This window comes from Grampus griseus (genome assembly GCF_964374135.1).
Source record: "Grampus griseus genome assembly, chromosome: 6".
Lineage (NCBI taxonomy): Eukaryota > Metazoa > Chordata > Mammalia > Artiodactyla > Delphinidae > Grampus > Grampus griseus.
The window spans coordinates 20,581,780-20,606,712 of record NC_139000.1 but is presented as its reverse complement, the minus strand read 5'-3'; the positions used below and the strand labels follow the sequence as shown (position 1 = coordinate 20,606,712).

At 39.5% G+C, this 24,933-nt stretch overlaps 1 protein-coding gene across 1 annotated transcript; it reads right to left on the bottom strand.

Moving 5' to 3' along the window:
• Positions 1–8,511: 8,511 nt before the first annotated feature.
• ZFP37 (ZFP37 zinc finger protein) lies at positions 8,512–22,606 on the bottom strand. Its single transcript, XM_082657449.1, has 4 exons — positions 22,471–22,606; positions 18,157–18,283; positions 17,713–17,847; positions 8,512–10,962 (listed from the first exon to the last, which is right to left on the bottom strand). Exons 1-4 carry the CDS (start codon positions 22,600–22,602, stop codon positions 9,452–9,454), a joined length of 1,905 nt encoding a protein of 634 aa, XP_082513575.1. The 5' UTR covers positions 22,603–22,606; the 3' UTR covers positions 8,512–9,451.
• Positions 22,607–24,933: the final 2,327 nt, after the last annotated feature.

Sequence of the window (24,933 nt, the reverse complement as noted above, 5' to 3'; positions counted from 1 at the left end):
CTAGCTGTCAGCTACTTAAAGGTGGGCCTCAGCTACAGAGAGCTGCCTCACCCAAGGTCATGCCCTTTGCAGGGAAGCCTGCATCTGGTGAATGAGCAAGGTTGGGGTCAGGGTATGAAGACCCAATACAGGACACTTGGAAGAGAAAAACACTCACCCCAGAGCTCCTCACCAGGTTGACATTTTTGGGCCTATAATGTATTTAAACTTCCTTTGCCTAATCCTGCTTCTCCCCCTTCCTTTCATGGGTATTGATCTTTAAGAAACACCTGAAACTTCAACTCTATCTCAGAATCCGTCTCCAGAGATCCCAATCACAATTGTATTGTGGTCAGAGAACAAACTCTGCATGATTTTAATTGTTTTAAGTGTATCAAGACTGGTGGTGTGGCCCAGCATTTTTCTATCTTGGTGTACATACCCTGTGCACTTGAAAACACTGTATATTTTACAGTTGTAGAGCTAATGTTCTAGAAATATCAAGGTTTTTCACAGTGCTCTTCAGGTAGTCTATATCTTCACTAATTTTTTCTGTCTAGTTTGTTCTATCAATTGCCTAGAGGGGGATGTGAAAATCTTCAATTACGATTGTGGAATATTGATATATCTGTTTAATTCTTTCAATTTCTGCTACATATACAGGCATACCTCATTTTATTGTGCTTTGCAGAAAAAAATGTCTTTTAAAAATTGAAGGTTTGTGGCAACCTTGCATTGAGCTAGTCTCTCAGTGCCAGTTTTCTAACAGCATTTGCTCATTTTGGGTCTCTGTGTCACATTTTGGTAATTCTCACAATATTTCAAACTTTGTCATTATTATTACATTTGTTGTGGTGATCTGTAATCAGTGATCTTCGATGTTATCACTGTAATTTTTTGGGGGTGCCACGAACGTTGTTGTCTTATTTTCGGAAACTGCCGCAGACATCCCAACCTTCAGCAGCCATCACCCTGATTAGTCAGCAGCCGTCAACATCGAGGCAAGACCCTCCACCAGCAAAAAGATTACAGCTCACTGAAGGACCAGATGATGGTTAGCATTTTTTAGTAATAAAGTATTTTTTAAATGAAGGTATGTACATTTTTTTAGACATAATGCTGTTGCACACCACAGGCTACAGTATGGTGTAAATATGATTTATATATGCACTGGGAAACTACAAAGTTCATGTGACTTGTTTTATTGGGATACTCACTTTATTGTGGTGGTCTGGAACCGAATCTGCAATAACTCTGAAGTATGCCTGTACTTTGGAACTCTTTTAGGTGCATAGACATTTATGTATGTTATGTAGTCCTGATGAATTGATCCTTTTATCTTTTTTAATTGGCCCTCTTTATGTCTGATAACACTCTATCAAGAAGTCTGTTCTGATTAAAAAATGGGCAGAAGACCTGAATAGGCAGAAGATATTTTTCCAAAGAAGACATACAGATGGGCAACACACACATGAAAAGATGCTCAACATCGCTAATCAGAGAAATGCAAATCAAAACCACAATGAGATTTCACCTCACACCTGTCAGAACGGCTATCATCAAAAATACCACAAATAACAAATATTGGAGAGGATGTGGAGAAAAGGCAACCCTAGTGCACTGTTTGTGGGAATGTAAATTGGTGCAGCCACTGTGGAAAACAGTATGGAAGTTCCTCAAAAAACTAAAAATAGAGCTACCATATAACCCAGCAATTCCACTCCTGGGTATATATCTGAAGAAAACAGAAACACTAATTTGAAAAGATACACGCACCCCAATGTTCACAGCAGCATTATTTACAATAGCCAAGATATGGAAGCAACCTAAGTATCCATCAACAGATAAATGAATAAAGAAGATGTGGTACATATGTACAATGGAATACTCCTCAGCCATAAAAAAAGAATGAAATTTTGCCACTTGCAACAACATGGATGGACTTGGAAGGTATCATGCTTAGTGAATTAAGTCAGAGACAGAAAGACAAATACCGTATGTTATCATTTACATATAGAATTTAAACAATAAAACTAATAAATATAAAAAAAAAGAAACAGATTCACAGATACAGAAAACAAACCACTAGTTACCCATGGGGAGGGGGAAGGAGGAAGGGGGAAGGGGAAAGATAGGGGTAGGAGATTAAGAGGTACAAACTACTATGTATAAAATAAATAAGCTACAAGGATATATTGTACAGTACAGGGAATATAGCCAATATTTTATAATAACTATAAATGGAGTATAATCTTTAAAAATTCTGAATCACTATGCTGTACACGTAATATTTATGTAATATTGTAAATCAACTATACCTGTACTTTATTTTTTATTTTATTTATTTTTTTGCGGTACGCGGGCCTCTCACTGTTGTGGCCTCTCCCGTTGCGGAGCACAGGCTCCAGACACGCAGGCTCAGCGGCCATGGCTCACGGGCCCAGCCGCTCCGTGGCATGTGGGATCTTCCCGGACCGGGGCACGAACCCGTGTCCCCTGCATCAGCAGGCGGACTCTCAACCACTGCGCCACCAGGGAAGCCCTATTTTTTAAAATTAATTTTATTTATTTATTTTTTTGGCTGTGCCATGCAGCTTATGGGATTTTAGTTCCCCGACCAGGGATCGAACCTGGGCCCTCGGCCATGAGAGCTGGGAATCCTAACCATTGGACCGTCAGGGAATTCCCTATACCTCAATTTTAAAAAGTTAAAAAGCTAAAAAAAAAAAAGAAGAGAGAGAAGTCTATTTTGTCTGCTATTAATATAGCCATTCCAGCCTTTGTATGCTTACTATTTGTATGATATATCATTTTCAATCCATTTAATTTTAACTTACCTGTGACTTTTTAAAGTTTGGATCTTGTAGAGAACATAAAACTGGGTCTTGCTTTTTTTTCTCCATTATGTAAAGCTCTGCCTTTTAATTGGAGCTTTTAGTCCATTAACTTTTTTTTTTTAATTTTTATTGGGGTATAATTGATTTACAATGTTGTGTTAGTTTCAGAGGTACAGCAAAATGAATCTGTTATATATATACACATATCCACTCTTTTTTAGTCTTTTCCCATATAGGCAATTACAGTGTAAGTTCCCTGTGCTATACAGTAGGTCCTTATTAGTTATCTATTTTATATATGGTAGTGTGTATGTGTCAATCCCAATCTTCCAATTTATAGTCCATTAACTTTTTTTTTTTTTTTTCCGGTACGCGGGCCTCTCACTGTTGTGGCCTCTCCCATTGCAGAGCACAGGCTCTGGACGCGCAGGCTCAGTGGCTATGGCTCACGGCCCTAGCCGCTCCGCGGCATGTGGGATCTTCCCGGACCGGGGCACGAACCCATGTCCCCTGCATCGGCAGGCGGACTCTCAACCACTGCGCCACCATGGAAGCCCTCCATTAACTTTTAATGTAATTATTGCTATGGTTGGATTTAGATCCACCATATTATTTGTATTGTTTTTCCCCTTTGATTTTTTTCCTCTGTACCTCCTTTCCTGCTTCCATTAGGAATTTTAAATACTTATTAGAGGTTCATTTAAGTTTATCTGTTGTGTTTCTGGCTATACTTCTTTGCTTTACTCTTTAATGGTTTCTCTAGATATTGCTCTATACAACCTTGACTTTCATTCTACTTTCAATTGCTATTATTTATAGCACATAAAATTTAGAAACTCTCTACAATATAGGTCCACTCCCCTTTCTTTATGCTAGAGTTGTTATATGTACTGAATCTAAATACCTTACAGTCCACATAAGGCAATGTTATAAGTTTTGTTTTAAACAATCCTAAGTATTTTCAAGAAATTAACAAGTTAGAATAGTCTTTTATATTTACCTATGTATTTACCATTTCTGTTACTCTTTAATGCTTCCTGAAGAGCTGAGTTTCCATCTGGTATTATTTCCCTTCAACCCAAAGAACTTTATGGTCATTGGGAACAAATTCTCTTAATTCATTTATCTAAAATGTCGTTATTTCACCTCCATTCTTTTTTCTTTTTTATCAAAATTCATTTTTGTTAATAGAAAATAAACACTTATTCCAGTTGTTATACTTGAAGTTGCTAATAAAAAAAAAGAATTTAAAATCACCACTTAATAATCCTGCTTTAACTAAGACAATGAAACTGTGGCTTAAAAAAAAAAACTAGCACCATTTGCTCCACCTCCATTCTTAAAGGATAGTTTTGCTGGATATAGAATTTGAGGTTGAGGTTGAAGGTTTTTTTGTTTTTTTTCTACAGCATTTTTAAGGATACCAATCCACTGTCTTCTGGCCTCCACAGTTTTTGATAAGTCACCAATCATTAAGATTGTTTTTATCAAATATGTGTCATTTTTTCCCCTGGATTTCAAGATTTTCTTTCTTTCTTTTTTTAAAGATATTGATTTGGAATATGCTCTTCTTTTTTTAAAAATATTTACTTATATATTTATTTTGGCTGTGCTGGGTCTTAGTTGCAGCATGCAGGCTTCTTAGTTGTGGCATGTGGGCTTCTTAGTTGCGGCATGCAGACTTTTAGTTGCAGCATGCATGCAGGATCTAGTTCCCTGACCAGGGATCAAATCTGGGCCCCCTGCATTGGGAGCGTGGAGTCTTGGGACCACCAGGGAAGTCCCAAGATTTTATTTCTATCTTTAAGTTATAGAGCTTGTCTAGGAAGTACCTAATCATGGCTTTCTTAATTTTCATCCTGCTTGGAGTTTGCTGAGATTTTCAAATCAGTACATTTATGTCAATTACCAAACTTGGGGAAATATCAGCCATTATATCTTCAAATATTTTGTATGTCCCATTCTCTCCTAACTCTCCTTTTGGGACTTCATCTACATATATGCAAGACATGGTTTTTTGTCCCCCAAGTCACAGGTTAATGTCTTTTCATCATTTTTCTCTCACTTGTTTGATCATTTCTACTGATCTATTTCAAGTCAATGACTCTTTCCCCTGTAATTTACATTTGGCAAACTTATCCTGTGAATTTTAAATTTCAGACATTGTATTTTTCAGTTTGAGAATTCTCTTTTGGTTTTTCTTTGTAGTTTCAATTTCTTCTCTGAGTTAAAAATCTTTACATTCATTTTGAGCATATTTTATTTCATTAAGCGTAGTTATAATAGCTACATTAATATCCTCATCAGCTTATTCCAATTTCTGGGTTGGTTGTCTGTTCTTGAAATGGGGTCACATTTTCCTAATTCTTTGAATGTCAAGTAAGTTTGTCTTGTATCCTGGATACCATGAATGCTAAGTTGTGGCAATTCTGGATTCCATTATATTTCTTGGAGGAGTGTTAATGTTTTTGTTCTATCAAGTAATTAACATCATTGAACTCAGACTTTAAATTCTGTCCCTGAGGAAGCAGCACAAATGAAAGCTCAGTTCAAAAGACAAAGGGTTAGGAGTTGTGCCATACCTGCATGATTCAGGGGTCAGCCAGAGACTTGTGCAGACTTTATTCACATAATTTGGGTTCCCCCCCTTTGAGTCTCTCTTTTCTGGGATTCTCCCCTCATTTTCCAGTAGCTGTGATTGCTATGAACTCAGTCTTGTGGTTTTTCATGTTAAAAAAACCTGCATGTTTTCTCTCAAAGTATCTCCGTCTACCACACCAACTTCTATCTTATGAGGGTGTCATACTTTATTTAATCAATTAATTGGCAACTTATGTTTTATCCAACTTCTCTGTGTTCTGTGATAATTATAGTACACCCTGATTGTGTTTCATAGAATAGATTCCTGGAAGTAGGAGTGCAAAATATTTTCAGGTTTTGATGTATACTGTCAGATTTACATTTAAATAGGTTGTGCAAACTTGACTACCAAAAGCAGTGTATGAGCTTTCTACCTCTCCTGCAAATCTGATTATTTTTCAAATCTTGATTTAATAGAAAAATTTCTTACTTTTTCCTCTTCTGTATGTCAGAGGAGTTCAGCATCTTTCTCTCTCTTCCCACTCCCTCAGATTCCAAAAAATGTATGCCTGGAACACTCTTCCATCATATATACATGACTTGTTTTCATATTCGTCAAGATTGTGTCAACACTAAGTAAACTTGAGCTTGTATCACCACTACCACCATATTTAAAACTGCATTCTCTTACAATTGCATTTCCTTTCCCTGTTTTGTTTTTTGCCATACCACTTGTCACCCTCTGTCATACTCTGTATTTTAATTACAGTTGACTCCTGAACAACACAGGTTGAACTGTGTGGGTCCAATTATACATGGATTTTTTTCAATAAATATATACAGTACTACATCATCCATGGTTGGTTGAATCCTTGGATATAGAACCACAGATTTGGAGGGCCGACTATGGGATGTAAGCATTTGCAGATCTTGGTATCTGTGGCTGGTCCTGGAACCAGTCCCCTGTGGATACCTAGGGACAACTATATTTAGATTTACTGCCTGTCTCCCACTCTAGAATTAAGCTCTCTGAGGACAGGATTTCTTTTCTTCTTGTTTTGTTGACTGCTATATCTCTAAGACTTAGAACAGTGCCCAGCATATAGTAGATGATCAATATTTCTTGAATAAAGAAATGGTTTAAAACTGTTAATAATTAATTTTATGGATATATGCCTCCTCCTCTTCTTTACATTGAAGAAATGTCTCAGGAACATTTAAAAAGATTTTTTAATTTTACTTAAACAATTATTCAGATGAGTGATTCTCAAAGTGTTGTCCCCAGACCAGTAGCATCAGCATCTTCTGGGAACTTATTTAAAATTCAAATTCTCAGGCCCCATCACAGACCTACTGAGTCAGAAATTTTGTGGGTGGGGCCCATTTCTAAAGTCCATGTTTTAACAAGCCCTCCAGGCCACTGTGATGCATGCCCAAGCTGGTGTATCATTGATTTAGACTCACATCTGTATGTCTATTTTCTTTCATTGTTTGCTTCTAATTTTTTTAAAAAAATATATTTATTTATTTATTTTTGGCTGTGTTGGGTCTTCGTTGCTGCACGCGGACTTTCTCTAGTTGCGGCGAGCGGCGGCTACTCTTCGTTGCGGTGCATGGGCTTCTCATTGCGGTGGCTTCTCTTGTTGCAGAGCACAGGCTCTAGGAGCACGGGCCTCAGTAGTTGTGGTACGCGGGCTCAGTAGTTGTGGCTCGTGGGTTCTAGAGCGCAGGCTCAGTAGTTGTGGTGCACAGGCTTAATTGCTCCATGGCATGTGGGATCTTCCCGGCTCAGGGCTTGAACCTGTGCCCCTGCATTGGCAGGCAGATTCTTAACAACTGTGCCACCAGGGAAGCCCTGTTTGCTTCTAATTATTTTTAGACATCATTTCCTATTAATTGATACTAAATTTTAATTCATTTTTTACTGCACAGGATGACTTTCAGCATTCATTTTTACTGTTCAGGTATACCTATATTCTTGACTGTCCCAGGTGTGGCACTACCATGGGTTCTCCAAGAAGTGTAGGAAATTTCTAGCCATATGTGCAACTGTTTTATTCTTCTACAAAGTACAGATTTTCTACAGCTCTGGACAGTGATGATTCATTCGGTGCATAGTGCTAGATTTTCACCTGGTAATAAATTACTGATGGAAATGGCTTTCACATTTCATTTTCTTCCCTGACAGTAAATAAGTTACTTGGTAATGAGAGCATAATATCCGTGAGTTAATCTTTCAATATATGTATGTGCACATGTGCACACACACACGCACACGTTTCATTCTAAATATTCATACTTTTAATTCTCCAAAATGAGTTCAAGAAGGCAGGCATTGGAATAGGAAATATTTGCAAAGATGGCATTTAATCACATATGGTTGAGGGTCCATAATTATGCTAGGCTAGTATCTAGGTGAAATATTTATTGAGAAGTATTGACCATGACTAGACAAGTCTTTCCTACCAACTTATATGTTTATTCTGAGGAATAAATCAGGTAATGCAGTGAATGTGTTCTGAAAAATGTAAAAGGTGACATACATATCAAATATTATTATTACCTTATATTACAAAACCATTTTTGTCCTTATGTTACTGTTTTTAGTGTAACAACTTAAATTTTAGAACAGTTCAGCTGTATTTTTTAATCTATGACTCACGAGTAAAAATAGGAAAATAGGTTTCCTGTGCAAACCCAAATTGATTAACAGTATCTTCTGGAATGCATGCTTAAGAATGATTCTGAGGCCAAGTCTAGATTCACTCAGAAAGAGTGCAGTGATACATTAACAAGGTCTGCTATTGGGCAAGAACAAGAAGTAGTGCCATTTGCTGCAATATATTTGAAATCCCAGATTGAGGTATTTGTGTATAAGCACTTTGAATATGAGATAAAATGGAGTGATTGTGCAGAAAATCACTTTCATTCAGCTGCAATCACAGTTCATCTTCAGTCTTTAAAAATGTGATAAATAAAAGAAACACAGTGCTGAGTTATAGTTGTAATTCATTATTTTAATGAAAGAACATGTTTGATAGGAAAAACCTTTGTGAATTCAATATCAAATTTAATACCATATCCTCATTCATGAATAAGCATAGAAACTCTTACTTTGTCAAATAACATCATGGAGTGGGTTCAGTGAAATTTTTCATTAGTACTGATTTATACATATTAAAAGGATTTTAATTGTGAAAATAATATATGTACATGATTTAAAAATGTAAAGAGTATACAATAAAAAGGAGGTCTCCGTCCCATCCCAGACCCCATTCCTGTAGTCCCGTGCCCAATGGCAACCGCTAAGTTTCTTTTGTATTTTTTCAAACCAATTTACTCACATATAAATATACATATATATACACAAATACATACATACATACACACAGACAGACAGGAAAACACACACACCCTTTTGTACACAAGTGGGAATAAACTATATACACAGTTGAGCAACCTTTTTTCACTCAACAATATATCTTGGATAGCATTCCCTACCAGCACCTGTGTGTTCTCAGCTGATTTCTTTCATTTTCTCTTAATTTTGTGTTAACATTTTTTTTTAACATAGATAATAACCCTTCTATAAAGTTTTCTGCTGATGCAGGTACTAGCAAAGACATTAAGAAAGAGCTGCATGATAGCATCAAAGATGAAACTCATATCAATGGTCACACACATTTATACATGGCAATAAACAGATACGCAAATTCAATTCTCACATGTGGTGCTTAAGTACACAACCCTCAAGCAACTCAGGAATTGTCAGAAAATGTAATTTGTTTCTCTAGTGCTCTGATTATTCAATTATTAACAATTTTAAAAGCTTTATATTCAATCTGAATATATAGATCATTTAAAATATTTTTAAAACAATATTTTATATAAAAGGTTTAAACTCTCCATCCATTTCTTCCATGTGGTGATTCATTTTCAAATTCTCTCATGGGTAACGAGGTGTAACTTCTTGTTAAAAGCTTTCTAACATTCTTTAAAGTTAGAATACTTCTAAGGTTAAATAAAACCTTTAGTTCAGATTTCCCACACTAATTTCACGCATGAGATTTCTCTTCTGAATGAGTTTTCATATGTTTAGTAAGGGATGCATTTTGTTTGAAGGCTTTTCCACATTCATTACATTCATAAGGTTTCTCTCCAGTGTGGGATCTCTGATGTATAACAAGTTGTGACTTTGCATTGAACGCTTTTCCACATTCATTACATTCATAGGGTTTCTCCCCAGTATGAGTTCTCTGATGTACAATGAGGTGTGACTTTTGGGTAAAGGCTTTCCCACATTCATTACACTCATAGGGCTTCTCCCCAGTGTGAACTCTCTGATGTTGAGTAAGACCTTCAATTTGCTTGAAAGCCTTCCCGCATTGATTGCATTCAAAAGGACTTTCACCGGTATGAGTTCTCATATGGTAAGTAAGAGATGAGCTATGTCCAAAGGCTTTTCCACATTCATTACATTTATAGGGTTTCTCTTTAGTATGAGTTCTTTGATGTATAATGAGGTGTGACTTCTTGCTGAAAGCTTTCTCACATTCACTACATTGAAAGGGTTTCTCACCTGTATGAATTCTCATATGTTTAGTAAGGGATGAGCTATACTTAAAGGCTTTTCCACATTCATTACATTCGTATGGTATTTCACCTGTATGAGTTCTCACATGTTCTGTAAGAGATGAGTTATACCTAAAGGACTTTCCACATTCCTTACATTCATAGGGCTTCTCACCTGTATGAGATCTCACATGTTGAATAAGGTTTGAGCTATGTCTGAAGGTTTTCCCACATTCAGTACATTCATAGGGCTTTTCACCAGTATGAACTCTCAGATGGTCAGTGAGGGCATGTTTATGACCATGGGCTTTGCCACACTGAATACACTCATATGGTTTTTCTCCAGTGTGAGTTCTCTGGTGTACAACAAGGTGTGATTTTTGGCTAAAGGCTATCCCACATTCATTACATTCATATGGTTTCTCACCTGTATGAATTCTCTGATGGTCAACGAGTCCTTGTTTGTGGCTGAGAACCTTCCCACATTCATTACATTCATATGGTTTCACTTTATTCTGAGTTTTGTCACACTTAGTAGGAGATGAGCTATGGCTGGATGATTCCTTATGTTTTTCTCCAGTTTGAATTTTGTCCCGTTCAGTATGTTTCTTGCCAGTTTGAGTTTTGTCAGGCCTATTAGATGAGCTATGGTTGGGTAATTTCTCACATTTTTTTCCAGTTTGATTTTTGTCTTTCTTTGTATCAGATAAGCTATGGCTGAATGATTTCGTATGCTCTTTAGCTGCATCAGGTTTCTTTTCTACATAATTTCTTACATGACCAGGTAAGTCTAAATTCTTTCCATGTGAATCAAATTTAAGAAGCTTTTTCTTTGAAGGAACATATTTTGTACTCACATTTTTTTTCCCCAATGAACTACATTCATGGCCCTTTTTCTTAGTCAGAGTTGTTTTCTTGAAAGCAACTTCCCCAAGGAGTTTGTTTTGAGATTCCTGGTGGTTCTCTAGCTGGTCATCATCTTGCTGGACTTCTTCTAAAGTGGAATTCAATGAGACATTCTTGTGAATCTTTGCACTCTCATATTTTGGAATACAACTTATAAAGAAATGCCTTGTTGTGGGGCTGAATCTTTATTCAAGCCTAGTATCCTAAAGTGAATGAAATATCAAGTGCAAATGTCCCTGTCTTTTTGGACTGGAGAGGCAAAGTGCTGTAGTAAAAACAGGAAAAGAAAATTGACAATAGTGATTAGAAAAGGCTTTGGCTGTTTATAAATATGACCTTGCAACCTGGGATAAAAGATGGAATAAACACAAGGAGCAGTGAATAAAAAACAGATGAAGTTAAAAGCTTGTAATTGTTGTTGACACTTTTTGAAGTCTCTCCTCAGCCCAAGCTGCCCAGATTTAATAACTGCCAATCCACCAATAGTATTTGGCTCTTACAGCCCATCTATATTCATCCAACTCTCCATAGTCACGGTTGGAGACAGCTGGCTCAAGCCAAGATGTCCAATAAGAGTACGTCTCCTAAAAACTTAGACCCAAGTTAGTCTCCACTGGGTGCTAAATTTAAAAATGATATAAGACAAGCACTACAAAGCCACATTTTCCCTATGTAAACAGAATGTTCATCAGTACAAAGAATAAAGCATACATCCACAGAAAAGCAGAGATGTAAGATCATGTGTCCTCAAAGAGACCATTTGCATAATCCCAGTTCCTAATGGCTTCCCAGTACTGGTTCTAGTCCCCAGCTGAAGTATCACCCCTTAGGTTACAAGAAGCCTTATAATAAATTCCTCCATTTACTTAGGATAGCTCAAGTAAAATTTTGTTATTGCTCCCCAAAGAGCCAAAATAAGAGAAAATAAGGTAAGTCCATCAAAGAGTACTGAACAGCACATAGATGACTGAGGGATTAAGCAGGAAAGGATGTTCCACTGCTACCACCCATGATTAATATAATAATGCAATTCCTGTAGTAAGAATCATCCCACAGTTTCTATGAGTTACCTGATGTTTTTACCATATTATAAAGTTTGATATTGGCAAATAAACTTTACACCATTTGGATTTACAGTGTACACACACACTTGTTTTCCAATAGTTTGCTATGGAGCACACCTTCCTGTCAGGTCACTCTAATTGCCAATTATAAATTTTAAGCTAATTCCTAACTCTAAGTGATTGCTCACATTCTTTCCTCCATACATTATACAATTATACATTTTGAGATATCTTCTCAATCTATGCTTCCCTTCTCTGAGACCACCACCCACATTGACAGATGTAGGCAGCCATGTTTGTAGTATATGATCTAACTTCTCCTTGAAAACAATTGATCAGACAGTGGTAAACACCAGGCTCCAGCTATTCAACAATTCTCCTAAGAACTTAGAATTGAAACTTGAAGACTTCTGTTAGCTACATATGGATGTTACATATGTAAAAACCAAACAATTTAGAAGCTAGGACTACCATTTTGGGGGTGGCCTTTTTCAGCTATGGACATGGAAAAACAGAAAAAGCTTCAGGATAGGAATCAAAGAGACTCAAAGAGAGAAGCAGATATAAGAGTCCCCATGACCTCAGAAAGAAAGAGATAAAAAGTGAATAGTTGTTTTACTAGTAAAAGAACATTACATGGATAAAGTGAAAACTGAGTTCAAACAGAAAAGAGTTATGGTGTTTGAATATACAGCCAGGAAATACTATTACTTTTATGGAGAACTTGTAAGAGATTAGTTCCCATGGAGTAGATCAATTTTTATAAGTATACATAAAGTAGTGTTATAGTAGCAAGAATTGGAGTTGCCAGCTGCTTTTTCATTTAGGAAATTTTAAGTGATGCAAGCATCCTGAGAAAAAGAGTATAACAAGAACTTTTTTTTTTTTTTTTGGCGGTACGTGGGCCTCTCACTGTTGTGGCCTCTCCCGTTGCGGAGCACAGGCTCTGGACGCACAGGCTCAGCGGCCATGGCTCATGGGCCCAGCCGCTCCACGGAATGTGGGATCTTCCCGGACCGGGGCACGAACCCGCGTCCCCTGCATCGGCAGGCGGACTCTCAACCACTGCACCACCAGGGAAGCCCAACAAGAACTTTTATGTAGCATGACAAGGCTGCATCTTCCAATGTCCAAGGATGCTGGGGAGGATGGAGGCAAATCTCCTTCTGGGAAGAAAAGGATCAAAACTCAAACCTTTCCCCTTGAGGTGTAACATTATAAGAACCTCTTATTATGATGATTTGGGCTGGTCCCAACTGACATTGGCCAGTTGGAAAAGATATAAAGCACCACAAGAGAAATTTACCATGAGGGAGGGGAGGAGGCTCTGAACTAGTGAACTGGTATAATAATAGGGTAATACTAAGGGAGAGCTGGGTCTGGCAGAGCATGTAATTAAGGCTATAAGCTTGTCCTGAATCTGAGACAGTAACTAAGACATGAATTTTAAGCTAAAATGACTGTAACTTCAGAAACTGAAGCATGGAGCTCATTAGACCCAGCAAATCATTGGAGGTAATACAACAGTCCTTCCTTGAAGAAACTTCAAGAATGATAGAAGAACCTGAGCCAAGAATAGAGTCACTGTAGCAATGACAAAAATGTATTAAATGACTCAGAATTATTTTTTAGTTGTAACACCAAGTATCAGCGAGAAAAGTGAAGACAGCCAAAACTGGAGCCACTAATGCATGGATCAAAAATTCTATGAAGGACTTCTCTGGTGGCTCAGTGTTGAGAATCTGCCTGCCAATGCAGGGGACACGGGTTTGAGCCCTGGTCCGGGAAGATCCCACATGCCGTGGAACAACTAAGCCTGTGCACCGCAACTACTGAGTCTGCGCTCTAGAGCCCGTGAGCCACAACTACTGAGCCATCATGCCACAACTACTGAAGCCTGGGAGCCTAGAGCCTGTGCTCTGCAACAAGAGAAGCCACCGCAATGAGAAACCTGCACACAGCAATGAAGAGTAGCCCCTGCTCACCGCAACTAGAGAAAGCCTGCGCGCAGCAACGAAGACACAACGCAGCCAAAAATAAATAAATAGAATAAAATAAACAAAAACAAACAAACAAAGAAAACTCTATGAAGTCTCTTCATTTGTCATTTGAAGGACTGGTCCCTCTGGTCTTGGGAAATTCATAGAGTCTTGAAAAATTCAATGTTAGAAGAAACTTGAAAAGATATTGTGGACATTCTGCTAATTTGGGGACTGTAGTGATATATAATAACTGAATATTTTAATGTTTGGTGGCAACATCTAAGATGAATATTTTTAAGGGGGGGATTTAATAAGCTACCTAAGAATTGTAGCAATTTAGGTATGGGACAATATGAATATAATTTGGGTGATGTCAGTCAGAACTGAGGGGGGGAAAAGAATCAGGAACTGAGGAAAGAATAGTAAGAGGGAAGGCAGAGAGCAAGGATTCATGGGAACTCCATGGCCGACAGGCCTAAAATCTGACCCTGATAAAAACAAGGAAGGTGGAAGGAAGCTCTAATTTAGAAAGAAAGATAAAGCTTTCAATTTCTGACCATCTGAGAATAAGCTATCCTGTAAGGAGGTAAAATATAAGACAAAGGAATTGAAGATTTATCTGGACAAGATAAATTTATCTTGGAAGTCACCAGTATAGAATAAATAGCTTGTATTTACACAATAGATTATTCCTTTGAGGAAAACAGAATTAAAAAAAAGAATAGATAGTAGAAGACAAAACCTTAGGGACACTTCAAAGTGAGAAAGAAGAAAATCTGGTGAAAAAACTGGTAAAGGAACACTTAAACGATAAAATCAGATTCAAGTGGTACAATTCAAGCTAGGTGGGCAAGAATTTCAGGCTGATCAAAACTATTAAAATATGCACTGGAAGGTTACCACTGCTGACTTTAAAGTCAGAAATTGTTAGAGGCATGGATCCTATGGAATTTGACTGCAAGGGTTAGGGAGAAAATGGAAATAATGCTGGTGGTATAGACCACAGATCTAGAGCATTTCACAGTGAAAGGGGGGAAATGGAAAGTAATGAGGGGCAGGAGGATTACACCAAGAGATCTGGATAGAGGACAGATTTAAGAATGCCTGAATCTCTAAGGAGAGGAATTTGATACTATGGGGTCTAAGAGTGTGGGTGGATGAAGGGAGAAAAGCTGAGGATATTAGGAAAAGGGAGGATAATTTTAAAAAGCATTGCTTTAGAGAGGTAAGCAGGAATGGGATTACTTAAGAAAACAGCTAAAAGGGTTCACTGCTCTTTCTCAAAACTGAGCAACAGAGAGCATGGATGAGGAAAGATGGCTATGTGGAAGGGTCAGTTAGGCATCTGATGGTCTGGTATCCAAGGTTTAGAGCCCTGTTTTTCACCTTTTTTCCTACCACAACCCGAGTGGTATGGCAGACTGTATTATTGTTCCCTGTGGATTACACCTCCCAGCCCCACTGTATGGCCATTTGAATCCTCCCTGTGAAAGGAGTATACGTTCCTACCCAGTTGAACTCGGGAGTGGCCAGGTGATCTGCTCTGACTAATGAACCAATAAAATGTAAGCAGAAAGAGATATCTACCACATCCAATCAGTGATTTTAAGTCATCATATGGTTCCACTCCCTCTTCATTGCCTCTGTAATGAGACCAGAATTGGCCAAATAGGGACTGCTCTTTCAGTGTAGGTCACAAGATAATGTGGAAAAGGGCTACAGCTTGAGCAAGAAACAAATCTTTCTTTTTTTGTTTTTTTTGTTTGTTTGTTTGTTTGTTTTGCGGCACGCAGGCCTCTCACCGCTGTGGCCTCTCCTGCCGTGGAGCACAGGCTCCGGACGCGCAGGCTCAGCGGCCATGGCTCACGAGCCCAGCCGCTCTGCAGCATGTGGGATCTTCCCGGACCGGGGCACGAACCCGTGTCCCCTGCATCAGCAGGTGGACCCCCAACCACTGCGCCACCAGGGAAGCCCCAAATCTTTCTTTTTGTAGGCCACTAAGATTTTGGGGTCTTTCTTTAATGGGACGTAATTTAGACTAAGCTGACTGATACAAATGGTATAAGCAAATCCCCATAAGTCACACTGGCTCCCAACTACAGTGAATCTCCTATGAGAACCTCTCATGTGGACAGGTTCACAGAAGGAAGAGATATTAGAATCTCCAAGGTTGGAGAATCTTTGTAGTTTGAACTCTTTTTCCCCCAGGAGATTTTGATATTTTTCTACTGCTACTTCCTAGGATCTATAAGACGAATTTAAGAATAAATTATTCGAAGAATTCCAAACCCATGCATCTATTGTCAATTAATCTATGACAAAGGAGGCAAGAATATACAATGGAGAAAAGACAGTTCTCTTCAATCAGTGGTACTGGGAAAACTAGACAGCTACATGTAAAAGAATGAAATTAGAACATTCTCTAACACCATACACAAAAATAAACTCAAAATGGATTAAAGACCTAAATATAAGATCAGATACTATAAAACTCCTAGAGGAAAACACAGGCAGAACAATCTTTGACATAAACTGCAGCAATATCTTTTGGGACCTTCTCCTAGAGTAATGGAAATAAAAGCAAAAATAAACAAATGGGACCAAATTAAACTTAAAAGCTTTTGCACAGCACAGGAAACCATAAACAAAATGAAAAGACAATCTACAGAATGGGAGAAAATATTTGCAAACTATGCAACCAACAAGGGATTAATCTCCAAAATATAAAAACAACTCATACAGCTCAATATCAAAAAAAAAAAAGCAAAAAACAACCCAATCAAAAAATGGGCCGAAGATCTAAACAGACATTTCTCCAAAGAATACATACAGATGGCCAACAGGCACATGAAAAGATGCTCAACACCGCTAATTATTAGAGAAATGCAAATCAAAACCACAATGAGGTATCACCTCACACCAGTCAGAATGGCCATCAAAAAGTCTACAAATAATAAATGCTGGAGAGGATGTGGAGAAAAAGGAACCCTCGAATACTGTTAGTGGGAATGTAAATTGGTACAGCCACTATGGAAGACAGTATGGAGGTTTCTTAAAAAACTAAGAATAGAGCTACCCCATGATCCTGCAATCCCACTCCTGGGCATATATCTAGAGAAAAACATAATTTGAAACTATACATGCACCCCAATGTTCATTGCAGCACTATTTACAACAGCCAAGACATGGAAGCAACCTAAATGTCCATCAACAGATAAATGGATAAAGAAGATGTGATATATTTATACAATGGAATATTACTCAGCCATAAAAAAGAATGAAATAATGCCATTTGCAGCAACATGGATGGACCTAGAGATTATCATACTAAGTGAAGTAAACCAGACAAAGACAAATATCATACGATATCGCTTATATGTGGAATCTAAAAAAAAAAATGATACAAATGAACTGTACAAAACAGAAGCAGACCTACAGACATAGAAAACAAACTTATGGTTACCAAAGGGGAAAGATGAGAGGAAGGGATAATTTAGGAATTTGGGATTAACATATACACACTACTGTATATAAAACAGAAAACCAACAAGGACCTATTGTATAGCACAGGGAAATATACTCAATGTTTTGCAATAGCCTATAAGGGAAAAGAATCTTAAAAAATATATGCATGTATAACTGAATCACTTTGCTGTACGCCTCAAACTAACACAATATTGTATATCAACTATACTTCAATAAAAAGAAAAAAATATATTTTTAAATTAATAAATAATAAAAATGTGAAAAAAAAAGAATTCCAAAGTTACCACTAAGAAACTAGGAACTTACTTCCATTGGCTCCTATTCCCTTGGGTCTTGCTATTTCACTCAGACCACCTTGTCTGGGTCTTTTCCCCTTCCCCAGCCATGGCTCTTCTCCTTTTCCCAACTTGGATATCATGTCTGGTTTGAGAGCTTGATATCCTATTCATGAGAAAAGATAGAAATTGAGTGTTAGAACAACAAACATTCCAGAAATCAAGCCCTACCATTTAAGCTTCAGAGCTTTTAAAGGATAAAAGAACACACGGCTTCTGAAATTTCACAGTGCAGATGTCCATGTACCCCATCTGAGTAGATCCTCCATTTTCAAGGCAGAGGAGCACAAGTATTCTGGCTAGTACCCAAAAGGGATTAAAACTCTTGGACTCATAAAAATTAAGGATAAACTTATCCAAGGACTTCAGAGAGAAGGCATCACAGTAGGCACACTTTGAATTACTTTGTCCTTACCCATTGAGGCTAGGTTGCTGTAATTCTCCAGCATCACATCCTTGTACAGGCTCTTTTGAGCAGGATCTAGTTGCTCCCATTCCTTCTTGGTAAAGGCCATAGTCACATCTTTGAATGTTACCGATCCCTGTAATAGCACATTCCTAGTTCAGTCCAATGTTATCCACATCAGTGAAAGATGCAGACTATAATGACTTTCTCTTACCTTGACCATTCACTGATGATCATAATGTTATACACGGGGCTTATTTTTTTACCCAATTTTGCATTTTTGTTTTTGAGAGACAAAAATCATATTAAGAAATGTCCCTATAATGGACTCAATGTTTGTGTCCCCCCAATTCGTTGTTGAAACCTTGCCCTCCAATGTGATGATATTAGCAGATAGGGCCTTTGGGAGATAATTAGGATTCAATGAGATCATGAGAGGGGAGACTTCATGAATGGGATCAGTGCCCTTATAAGAGTCATGAGAGAGCTTGCTTCCTGTCTCTGCTCTTTCTGCCAAGTAAGGATCCAACAAGAAGTCTGAAACCTGGAAGAGGGCTGTCGCCAGATCCCGACCCGATGTCGGACTTCTAGCCTCCAGAACTGTCAGAAACAAATTTCTGTTGTTTATAAGCCACTTAGTCTACGGTACTTTGGAAAAAAATCCTATGATTATCAGAGAGAAAGACAATTACAACAAACAAACCAACCAGAATCAGTCTTCATCTTTTCTTCTGTAACTAAAGACTATGGAGGAGTGTTTATAGAGTTCTGAGGTCGAAGAATCGAGACCCTTGGTTTTTATGACCAGTCAAAAAATCATTTACGTCTGGAAGCAAAAGTAAGGTATTTTAGGCATGTAAGGATGCAGAAAGTATATTACCTATGTACTTTAGAAATAAAGAGAAGGAGGGAGGGAGAAACTGGGAATGTGGTAGGAAGAGGAGAGACAGGAGGAGAAGAAGAAGAGGAATGATTTTTAAAAGAAGGAAAATTGGATCAGAATAAAGATTTCAAGATTGGGAAAGACTTGAGCATATGCAAGAGAGAACTACGAATAATAAAACCAGTAAAATGTCTAGTTACATCCAAGTAACTTGATAACGTTCTTGTGCAATTGTTATAAAAGTAACCTTAAAATCAAGAGGCCTGATATAAGAAAAATAAGCAGGCATATAACTGGTTAGGGACGGGGAGAAATTAAAGCATGTTAAACTTCTCCTCTTATTAGGCAGCTACTGGAGAATTCTGAAACTGATAAGTATACATTCAAACATGTCTAACATTTAAAGATCACCCCTGACCGCCATAAGCCACCAATAAATTAGCTGCATGTGTCACCAATCTCTGACCTCACAAACGTCGTCACTGATTCCTATAACTCCCGTCATTAATTGTCACTGGCCTCCCAATCACTGAGCCAGCATGGCCCTTCCTAATCACTAAGCCTATAATTCCAAAATTACTGATCCCAACAAACTCCCAATCACTAACAGCAACAGATCTCCCCAGTCACTTGCCGCACAAACACTCTGATTACATATTCCCACAGGTTCCTCAAGTATTGATACCAGTGGAACATATCAATCTCCATCTCTGATATCACCCCAAATCCTATCAATCTCCAGTCACTGATGCCAACAGAACTCTCAAACAGTGCCTTTTACAGAAACTCTAATCACTGCCAGTAAACTTCACTACACGCTCACCCTCTTTAGCCATTCCCTTTGCCTGCTTGCTTTAACCAAAACCTACCTATCTCCTGAGGACTCTGTTCCCTTACAGTGATCCCCGTGGAGGTTGTTTGCCCACCTCCACCCCAACCCATGTACCTCAGGGCCTGAAAATGAAGTAAATTATACTTTCAACAGTTTTTCACTCATCCTTCAAAATCCCTAACTCGTTTAGAGTATCACCAGACTTTAACCCATTAATAGTCTGGTTCGATGATTCACTAGAAGGACTCACAGCGTTCAGCGTATAGCTGTACTCATAGCTATGATTTAGCACAGCAAAAGAATTCAGTGCAAAATCAGCTGGAAAAAGCTGCATGAGGTGAAGTCCAGAGGAAGTCAGGAACAAGTTTCCAAGAGTCCTCTCCCAGTAGAGTCACACAGTACATACTTAATTCTTTCAGAAATGAGTTGTGCTAACACATGTGAAATGTTGTTTACCAAACGATGCTACTAACAAGGGCTTAATTTCCAAAATATACAAACAGCTTATAGAACTCAATAAAAAAAAAACCCAATAAAAAAATAGGCAGGGCTTCCCTGGTGGCGCAGTGGTTGAGAGTCCACCTGCCGATGCAGGGGACTCGGGTTCGTGCCCTGGTCCGGGAGGATCCCACGTGCCGCGGAGCGGCTGGGCCCGTGAGCCATGGCCGCTGGGCCTGCGCGTCCGGAGCCTGTGCTCTGCGGCGGGAGAGGCCACAGCGGTGAGAGGCCCGCGTACCGCAAAAAAAAAAAATACGCAGAAGACCTAAATGGACATTTCTCCAAAGAAGACATAAAGATGGCCAATAGGCACATGAAAAAATGTTCAACGTTGCTAATTATTAGAGAAATGCAAATCAAAACTACAATGAGGTATTACCTCATAGTGGTCAGACGATCATCATTAAAAAGTCTACAAATAATAAATTTTGGAGAGGGTGTGGAGAAAAGGGAACCCTCCTACACTATTGGTGGGAATGTAAATTGGTGCAGCCACTATGGAAAACAGTATGGAGGCTCCTTAAAAAACTAAAAATAGAGTTGTCATAGGATCCAGCAATCCCACTACTCTTGGGCATATATTCAGAAAAGATGAAAACTCTAATTCGAAAAGATACATGCACCCCTATGTTCACTGCAGCACTATTTACAATGGCCAAGACATGGAAACAGCCTAAATGTCTGTTGACAGATGAATGCATAAAGAAGATGTGGTGTGTATATATATATATATACACACACACACATACAATGGAATACCACTCAACCATATAAAAGAACGAAATAATGCCATTTGCAGCAACATGGATGGACCTAGAGATTATCATACTAAGTGAAGTAAGTCAGACAAACACCATATGATATCACTTATATGTGGAATCTAAAATATGACACAAATGAACTTATTTACAAAACAGAAACAGACTCACAGACATTGAAAACAAACTTAGATTACCAAAGGGGAAAGGGGTGGGGGAGGGATAAATTAGGAGTTTGGGATTCGCAGATACAAACTACTATATATAAAAGAGATAAACAACAAGGTCCTACTGTATAGCACAGCGAATTATATTCAATGTCTTGTAATAAACCATAATGGAAAAGAATATGAAAAAGAATATATGTATATATTTTTTTTCACTTTGCTGTACACCAGAAACTAACACAACATCGTAAATCAACTATACTTCAATTTAAAAAAATGCTGTTTACCAATGCTTGGTAAACAACATTTTTAGGGGTTGGTCAAATAGGCACTCTCTGCCTAGCATATACAAAAGTCCCAGATTCCCAGAAGGAAATCAGACATTCAGCATAAACCACATTGTTTACATAGTTTAGGCACAGTGAGCCACTTTTAAAATTCCCGGGAATAGCGGGAACTCTCCTGAAATCTAAGTTCTCGGATGTTGGCCAAAGGTTAACCTTGCAATCAGACCTTTCTAAGGACAGCTGTTTCAGGTCTTTCATGTCAACTTTTCTGCACAGTCATCCTCCCTCATTCACTGAAAACTTTAACATCAGATCCCTTTTCACCACAGCCCTGCACTATTTCTATATCGATGCAGAAGAGCCTTTCAACATCCTGGCCTATTGTAAACCATCATCATCATCTCTTCGCTTTAACTACTGCAATAAGCTACTAACTGACCTCCCTGCACCTCTGCACGCAGCCCGGGACAATCCAGTCTAACTACCAAAGGCACCGTAATCGCTGGCTCCCCTAGACATTCCCAGTTGCGACCTCCACAGACTCCCCAATCTTTGATACACCCCAAAGCCCCCATTTCTGATCCCCATGGCCTCCCAAACTCTGACTTTCCAGGAACCGCCACAGACCCCTCCCCTCCAACCACTGTCACCGTATATCCCTCAAACACTGATTTCCTCAAACTGCAGCAGTCACGGACTCCACAGACACCTCCCAAGCACTACTCCATCGATCCCTGAGTGTGCTAACACCATCCCCCCACCCCTGCAAGAGGCCCTCCAGTACCGACTCCAACTTCCGAATCACCTATCTTCACAGATTACAGTAACCCTCCAGTCACTGACGCCCGATTCGACCGCAGCTGACCACCAGACCACCCCTCCCCATCATCGCGCTCACCGCGGCGCTGCCCCCGGGCTCCGACACAGCCATCTCCGGGGGACACCCGGCCTGTCCCGTCGTCCCTACACTCCTCCTCCGGTCCGCGGTGTCTGGCTTTGTCAGGATCAGGGGGCAGGCGGAGGCCGACATGGCGGCCCCCCAGAGCGCGGCCTCTGCCAGTTCGGCAGCTGCGATGGCGCCGCCCCTGGGTATCCGCCCGGGCGCGGCCATCTTGACCGAGTCGCCGCCGTACAGTGGGGACCTGGCGCTCTCGGCGGGCTCAGGGGTGGGTGGCCCGGCTAGCTGAGATGGTCTCGCAGTGGTGAGGTGCAAGCGGGCAAAACCTGGCTCGCAGACTGCTCCCTGCAGAGTGCTTCACTGTGCCTGACAGCCCACCCCCGGCGCTCAAAGGTTTCAACACTTGAGGACAGAATTTGGAGTTGCTTTTCCCAGTCAGTGCAGCCAGCTGCGGGGAAACCCGGAATCGCACTGCCTACCGCAGACTCCAGAAAGCTGGGATAATGAGAGAGATTGGAGGGGAAAAGCCCAATGGGGCAGATGCCATTGTTTTATAGAGAGAGAACGCTAATCTTTGAAATATATGTCTTTTCATTTATGGTATAAGAACAATGAGAAAACATGAAGCATCAGATTAAGTGAATACATCAATCCTCAGTGAGAACCAGTTTGATGGTGATGTTTCAGCCAAATAATCAAGCCCAAATAATCAAGCAATTGGAGTAGAAATAGTTTCTCAATGGGCCAGTTCATTTACAAACTTCGTTCATTTAACAGTTATTTGTTGAGCTTTTATACTATATGCAAACTAGGTTGCTTGGGTTTGCTAGGTAATGAGAAAACTGGAGATTCAGACACAGCCTTTGTTCACCCTTGTGGAATTTACAATGAGGCAGAGGGCTGGTAAAGTTATCACAAATATATTGTTCTTTTTTCCAGAGCCAAACATACCCTGTTTTGCACCTTCAACTTTTATGTGCTAAAAAAAACCCAAAATACAACGGAGTAAATTAGAAGATCTAATTGGCTTTATTAAATGATTCATCAATGGGGCAGCATCCTATCTAGCAAACAGAAAGGCCATCTGAGGAGTTGTACAAAATGGGGAGCTTTTAAAGGCAGAAAGGGGCTGGGACAGGGGAGTCAAAAACAAAACAAAGGATTATTTCAAGCAAGGTCACTTTCCTTTGAGGAAAAGGCGGGGGGTGTCCCCAGGCCCAGCAATGCTTTCCTAGTCTTCTGACATCAACTCTAGGGCTTAGCAAAATATGTTGTAAATATTATGATGCATAGAATCCTAATATGGCCCCCATTAACTCCGCTCCCTAGCGTAATACCTTTGTGAGATCTCCTAACTTTCAATGCAAGAGGAACCTGTGGTTTGGTGGAATATTACTTCCATGATTAGATCCCAAATCAGTTGACTCTGAGTTGATAAAAATGGAGATAATCTTGGTGGGGCTGATTTAATTCGGTGAGTCCTTAAAAGTGGCTAGACCCTTCCAGAAGTCAGAAATTCCAAAATTCCAAATGTGAGAAGGCCTGTGGAAGGAGCCACATGGCACGGACCTGAGAGCAGCGGCTGAGGACTGAGAGTGCTTTTTGGTCTACCACTGGCAAGACAACATGGACCTCAGTTCCACAACTGCAGAGCAAATGTTTCTGACAAAAACCTGAGGGAGCTTGGAAGGATATCTTTCTCTAGTGGAGCCCGAGATGAGGACACAATCACCCAACACCTTGATTTCAACTTTGTGTGCCCTTGAACAGAGCCCAGCCATACAATGCCCAGACTTCTGATGTCCTGAAACACTGATATAATAAATCTGTGTTGTTTTAATCCAGTAATTAGTGATAATTTGCTCTGCAGCAATAGAAAACTAAGGACTCAGCGAAAATTGAAGGATAATTGTGATTAAGATTCCTCTTCATCTACTGGAGACACAGCACCTCCCCTGTGTCCCTGACAGAGCATCTTTGAGCCTCACCTTCTGGGTGTGAGCAGTTGACGCCCATCCTCCTCAGATAAAGTCCTGACTTTGTCCTTACAGTACAGTCCAAAGAGGTCCATTACTTACATTAAAAAAAAATAGGGGCTTCCCTGGTGGTGCAGTGGTTGAGAGTCCGCCTGCCGATGCAGGGGACACGGGTTCGTGCCCCGGTCCGGGAAGATCCCACATGCCGCGGAGTGGCTGGGTCCATGAGCCATGGTCGCTGAGCCTGCGTGTCCGGAGCCTGTGCTCCGCAACGGGAGAGGCCACAACAGTGAGAGGCCCGTGTACCGCGAAAAAAAAACCCAAAAATTCTACTTTCTATCTGATCCCAGCTAGTTGTGAGAGAAGAGAGGCAGTCCAGTTTCTCCAGACTTTGCTTTAACAATATCAGTGTTTCCTCACCAATCCAAACAAGTTCCAACCTATCTATAAACAAAATGCTGTCTCTATTGTAACAGCTCTCCAAGCC